Source organism: Adiantum capillus-veneris, unplaced genomic scaffold (genome assembly GCF_014529385.1).
Source record: "Adiantum capillus-veneris isolate H3 unplaced genomic scaffold, ASM1452938v2 Hic_scaffold_528, whole genome shotgun sequence".
NCBI lineage: Eukaryota > Viridiplantae > Streptophyta > Polypodiopsida > Polypodiales > Pteridaceae > Adiantum > Adiantum capillus-veneris.
Window position 1 is genome coordinate 15,009 of NW_028221595.1, and position 6,351 is coordinate 21,359.

The 6,351-nt window shown below is 40.9% G+C and overlaps 1 protein-coding gene across 1 annotated transcript; it reads left to right on the forward strand.

The window, feature by feature from the left end:
• The first annotated feature begins 1,209 nt into the window (after positions 1 to 1,209).
• Positions 1,210 to 4,030, forward strand: LOC147416746 (eukaryotic initiation factor 4A-III homolog A-like). The gene is made up of 10 exons (XM_086508101.1): positions 1,210 to 1,275; positions 1,378 to 1,451; positions 1,806 to 2,046; positions 2,212 to 2,319; positions 2,401 to 2,520; positions 2,625 to 2,774; positions 2,902 to 2,962; positions 3,049 to 3,128; positions 3,256 to 3,342; positions 3,440 to 4,030. The coding sequence occupies exons 1-10, from the start codon at positions 1,210 to 1,212 to the stop codon at positions 3,566 to 3,568; spliced, it is 1,116 nt and encodes a 371-aa protein (XP_086364227.1). The 3' UTR covers positions 3,569 to 4,030.
• Positions 4,031 to 6,351: the final 2,321 nt, after the last annotated feature.

Here is a 6,351-nt window from a genome sequence, read left to right on the forward strand (position 1 = left end):
TTTTTTAAATACTTTTTTGAAATTTTAAATAATGTTCTTTAATTTTTATTTACTAGCAAAACAGAGAGAAACACCAAAATTTGAATGTTTTAGTGCTAAAGTGGAGTTCGATAATCAGTGCGGCAATAATCGCGGTAATACACGCTGTAATATGAGCAATAATATCTATGGTAATACTTGAAATACAAAAAAATACCCCCTGTCCCCCTCTCTCTTCTTTGGCTAGCCCATTTTAGACTCTCTCTACAAACCGCGAAAAAATGTCACGGCAAACTTTTTGTGATTTTCATAGAGTCAATACTTTGAAAGCTTAGGTGTTTAGCTCGAGAAGGGATTTTACGTCACGTGGTCCTCTAAATTCGGACTTCCTTGATAGAGTAGTATATAAGTATAGATACTCTTAGTTTCATGTAATTCGAGCCAACCAACAGTGACAACCATATCAACTTTCCACTGCATAGTTTTCAAACTATGCCGGTTTCTGACAGTTACCCCCCGTCTCTCTCTCTCTCTCCCCCTCTCCTGTCTGCGCCCCTCTCTCTCTCTCTCTCTCTCTCTCTCTCTCTCTCTCTCTCTCTCTCCTCCATTTTTGAGCAACCGTACCTGCCTCGCGTCAGATCTGTCGAGGCTTAGACAAAACTAACTAGGGTAAAGGGGCCATATTAATCATCTTTACCTTGGGGCTGGGTGGATTTCGTCTACGTTACTCCGTTTTGAGAAAGGAGGGGCGCGATTGATAGCGGCATGAAAGATCTACTTGCAGCATAAGCATCGACGTAATCGTCACTTCACAATTGAAAATCTAGTCCAAATAATGATGTCGTGCTTAACAAAAAAGAGGTCGAGTTGCGAAACCGGCCATACCCAGTTTTACGACTTCGCTGCCAATGCACATCGAGCGCGGATCCAACGGCGAAGGATTCCTTCCTAGCTGGGCTAACCGTTTGGAACCCACGTTCAGTTGTCCTAAAGGTGGTGCTTGTGTATTGTTAAATTAAGGGTAGACAGGTCCATTCATTGGGACCGGTCTCGTTAGTCGCCCGCGTACACTAAGCCTCGCGTGAGCATGTCCTTATCTCACCTTCAAATTTAAAATTTAGAGGTAAGGTTTATGTAGCGGCAATACTCGAAAATTTTGAGACTGCTGGCTGATTGCCCTATTTAAAAAGCTGGTGCGTGCGGAACGCTTTACTGTCTTTGTGAGCGACCATGGCTGCTGATGCACAAGCTCCTGACGTTTGCAGCACTTTCGACAGCATGGTCCTCCGCGATGAGGTTCTTCGTGGAATCTATGCATGCGGCTTCTAGAAACCCTCAGCGATTCAGGAGCGCGCCATCCCTCTCATCACCAATCACCATGCGGATGTCATCGCTCAGGCTCCGTCCGGAACTGGCAAGACTGCCTTGATTGCCCTTGCCGCCTGCCAGATCATTGACCCCACTGTCCGAGAGTAAGCTTCTCCTCTAGGCCTGTCGATCTTCTTAATTACTAATTGTTGCTCTAGGATTTAAATCTCTTTAAGATTTACGATATCCGTCGACTCAGTAACAGCTGCATACTTAAGAAAAGGGGGGGAGCATGTGTGTCTAAAAGATGGTTCTATGATGTCAGTTTGATTCGGCGTCTTGGACTTATCGCACGATTTATAAATGAGACTTAAATAAACAATACTAGGTTAATTTTGCCGAGTCTTTCATGTGACTTCTCTCTTTTATGGGTCTCAACGGTTTGTTGTTTTCCTGTTTTGAGCTTGGAGCTTGTCTGTTTCCATGCACATCTTTCTCGTCTAACTATTGAATTGCAGTGTGCAGGTTTTAATATTATCTCCCACGAGAGAGCTAGCATCTCAGACAGAGAAAGTTATATTAGTAATCGGCGAATTTATGAATGTGCAAGTTCATACTTGCATAGGTGGTAAAAACATTGGGAAGGATATCAAAAAGCTTGAGCATGGTGTCCATATTGTTTCTGGAACTCCGGGAAGGGTTTTTGACATGATAAAGAGGATGACTTTACGTACAGGAGCGGTAAAGCTTCTTGTTCTCGTAAGTGCCAGTTCAATTGTTTTTACAGTTACATATTCATGTGTCGAATACTGAAATTGACATTTTCTTCCTTTTGTGTAAGATGAAGCAGATGAAATGCTGAGCAGAAGAGGTTTCAAGGACCAGATTTTTGATGTCTATAGATATTTGCCATCCAATCTGCAGGTGGTTCTCTTATCTGCTACCTTACCACATGAAATTTTGGAGATGACCAACAAATTTATGACACATCCAACTCGCATTCTTGTCGAGCGCGATCAGTTGGCTCTTGAGGTAGGCTCTTGTGTGACGCTCCTGTGCCATGTCCTTTCTTGTAAATGCAAGATGTCATGCTAACCTTGCTTAATATTTTAGGGCATCAAACAATTTTTTGTTGCGTTTGAAAAAGAAGACTGGAAATTTGATACACTTTGTGATCTCTATGAAACACTCAATATCAGTCAAGCTGTGATCTTCTGCAATACAAAAAAGAAGGTTTAATGACATTTTCTATGTATTGCAAATTAAGTGAATCATCAAGCACAATTTTCTATTAACCCTGGCCTCTTGATTGTTGTTATGTGGACTGGCTTACAAAGAGGATGCGGTACAACAATTTTACAGTGTCCTTCATGCATGCTGGCATGCCTCAGAAAGAAAGAGATACAATCTTATCCGACTTTCGAGCAGGAAATACTCGCGTTCTTATCACTACCGATCTTTGGGCTCGAGGTTTAGACGTGCAACAGGTACTTGCTGCTTGGTCAATGCTAACTTGCTAGATTTCATGCAGTGTTTGAGTAATTAAGTACATTGCTTGAGCAGTGTCTGATGTTTGTCCACTGGCTGATGTAAATGCATGTTTTGCTTATGTAGGTCTCATTGGTTATCAACTATGACCTTCCAAACAATCGTGAACTGTACATACACCGGATAGGTCGTTCTGGTCGATTTGGACGCAAGGTTGGTCACTGCGAATGTGTTGTTTGGTAGCCAAACATTTTGAATGCTGGCATGCCTCAGAAAGAAAGAGATACAATCTTGTCCGACTTTCGAGCAGTATCACTACCGATCTTTGGGCTCGAGGTTTAGACGTGCAACAGGTACTTGCTGCTTGGTCAATGCTAACTAGCTAGATTTCATGCAGTGTTTGAGTAATTGAGTACATTGCTTGAGTAGTGTCTGATGTTTGTCCACTGGCTGACGTAAATGCATGTTTTGCTTATGTAGGTTTCATTGGTTATCAACTATGACCTTCCAAACAACCGTGAACTGTACATACACCGGATAGGTCGTTCTGGTCGATTTGGACGCAAGGTTGGTCGCTGCAAATGTGTTGTTTGGTAGCCAAACATTTTGAATGCATGGAATATTGCAATCTAACATCTTTTGACTACTTTGCATTTTGTGCCAGGGTGTTGCTATCAACTTTGTTAGGGGTGACGACATAAGGATACTTCGGGACAAAGAGCAGTATTACAGTATGCAGATTGATGAAATGCCTATGATTTGTTATGATGTTCTCCAGTGGCAGAGGCTTTAGACATAAGACAACAAATTATCACAAAGATTTAGATAGTAGATACGACACATGGCAAAGGCCAGTATTGGGGTACTTCTCCTTAGAAGGTGGGTTTCTGTCTTTGCTTGAGGCGGTTTATTTCCGTAGATGGAGAGGTCATGGAGTCTCCTTGGAGTTGGTTTATTTATTTTATCCCAGGTGACGTTTGTGCAGATCACGCTTCTTGACTCCAATTGATCATTACTTGCAACAGTACTCTTTGAGCTTTTGGTTAATCAGCACCCGCACCTCTGTTATACTAAGTTTGGGTGCAGTTAAACTCTCCCTTAAAAAACAAACAAACAAAAAAAGTGTGCAGACATGACTTCTTTCAAATTATGGGCTATAATATGTGCAAATTAAAGCAATGGCAAAGTGTTGGACAGATCTCGTTGCGAAGGAAACCGTTGGGTAGCGTTTATCCTCTAACAATGTAGAAGCATGCTAAGGTGTGCCATTAAATCAAGCTAGTCAGTCAAAGTTCTGCATCCAACAAAATTCATGTAAAGGATTCTAAAGTTTTGCCTAGGCTAGCTTTTTAAATTCTACTCATGAGTCATCAGGATCTTTTGCATGATATATAACATAATGGGATCCACCATGTGATAAGCGTGAAAAGTACAAGCTAGTAAGGAGCCTAGCTAGCTCTGTTTGTCGAGGACAAGATTTTTAGTACCACCTTATGCTGCGTTCAACCAGCTTGAAATGACCAAATTCGTTAGGTATTGTAGCGAGGTGGTTGTTAACTTGATTGTCTAAGAGAAGAATAGGTATGAAACCTCTCTCTCTCTCTCTCTCTCTCTCTCTCTCTCTCTCTCTCTCTCTCAGAAAACATTACATTTTAGGATAGGATGCAGTAACACCCCTCTGTGTGTTAGGCATGACAACATGACTAAGTCTCCTATCGATGGCATTTAAGCGATTAATTCGAATTTTTAACGTCTTCATCTCAGACCTTAAATCTGTTACATGCGCTTTCAAAGCTTCAACTTGCTCCTTCTGTTCTTTACAGGTCCTAATCTCAAACCCCAAACCTACTACATGTGCTTTCAGCGCTTCAACTTGGTCCTTGTGTTTTTTGAAGCATAAAGACAATCGTTGCACAACTTCATGCTCCAATTTTTTTTTTGAATATATAGAGTTTATGCTGGTTGATTTCTAAACGTGTAATTTCATCCTTGATACCCAGCAATGCTATAATCACATCTACTCAAAAGGTGATGTAGTCTTCTTCACCTTGAACTTGTTTGCAGACCTTTTGTAAGAAGTTTTTTCACGTTGCATTCACAAAATCCATGAATGATTTGTAAACGCTTTGAGGACCCTTCATTAGGAGATTTGGGAGGTCTTTTTGAGGGCGCCTTTTAGAAGAGAGGAAAAACCTTTTAAATTATTGAAAGAAGATCTTACGTTGGATAGAAAAATAGATTGATATTAAGAAAAATATAAAAAAGGTGTCAGTGGTCCTTGAAAACGGGTGCTTTGTCATTCAATGCGAATGTCTTTTTCATGAGGTAGACATTCATTTAATATGGCTTTCGTCATCATTGAAATTTTAAAAAATCACAAAACTGTCAATTGGTGTTGGAATTTGAAGCTTTTGACACCGTCTATGCGGCCGGAACGTCCATAAAACAAAAAATGCCTATTACTTGTCTCAATCTGACACCCGGAGAAAGAAAAATTGCCAAAAAATCTCTAGAAAAAAGGGAATTTGGATCATGGCACGCGAGTGACCTTCTGAAGAATTGTAGATGACCCTTTGTGCGCCTTGATCCAACTTTTTTATTTTTTGTTTCATGGCGTGTAGAGGGCTATTTGGAATTTTCCAGATGGACCCTCGCGCACCGTGAAGCAAAATCTTCTTTTTAGGGGTATTTTGACAACTTCTCCCTGTTTGGCTGTCAGATTGAGGCAAGTAGATAGACATTTTTTAAGTTTTTGACCATTTTGTACGCATTGGCGTTCTCAAAAACTTTAAATTCTAACATCAACTAATAATTTTGTGATTTTTTTAATTTCAATGATGACAAAAGCTATAGTGAATGAGCGTTGTGTACTTCATGAAAACGACACAAGCATTGAATTAAAAAGTGACACTCTCTCTCTCTCTCTCTCTCTCTCTCTCTCTCTTCTGGCACACACGCACACACACACACACACACACACACACACACACACACACATCAGAGCCGGTTCAATGTAGGAGTTGTTGACATGTGCCACCCACTTTAGAGTTCCAACCTAGAGGAGTAGGGTCCATATGTAAAGTTGGGTGATCTTGAGGACATCCACTATTTCCTCCATGGTCACTGCACCCTAGTTCCAAGTGTAAAATTAGAAAAGGAGAAAAAAACCAAATGAGAGATTGGTGTCCAGAAAGGTAATTACAAGAAATTTAGCATCATCATTGCCAGACATGTGCTTGTTTTACTACACAATCTACTAAGTGTAGCTGGAATCAATTGGATCAATTCCTTATCCGAGATTAGGAGAAGAAGGTGGGGGACAAAGTTTGGTACTTATGCAGGTTAGTTGTGAGGTGCGATTGGGCACGAGCTCAACCTGTATAATCTCACGAAGACCTGTACGCCATATCCAGGATTGCATGCTTGCTTCTCATCATAATAAGGTAGATATCATAGCACTCTGGTGCAAGGATTAGTACATGTAGAAGGTAGAAGGGGCTAGATTAGTGCATGCCATAGTACGCGATAGCTAGCAATGTTTGCCACTTCTATTGTGATTGGCAATAGGTAATGTAT

Excerpts from the sequence above, each read along its gene's own strand:
- LOC147416746 (XM_086508101.1), top strand. The coding sequence starts at position 1,210 with ATGGCTGCTGATGCACAAGCTCCTGACGTTTGCAGCACTTTCGACAGC. Across the intron at positions 1,452-1,805 it reads ATTGACCCCACTGTCCGAGA|TGTGCAGGTTTTAATATTAT; the intron begins GTAAGCTTCTCC and ends ATTGAATTGCAG. Across the intron at positions 3,343-3,439 it reads CTGGTCGATTTGGACGCAAG|GGTGTTGCTATCAACTTTGT; the intron begins GTTGGTCGCTGC and ends ATTTTGTGCCAG.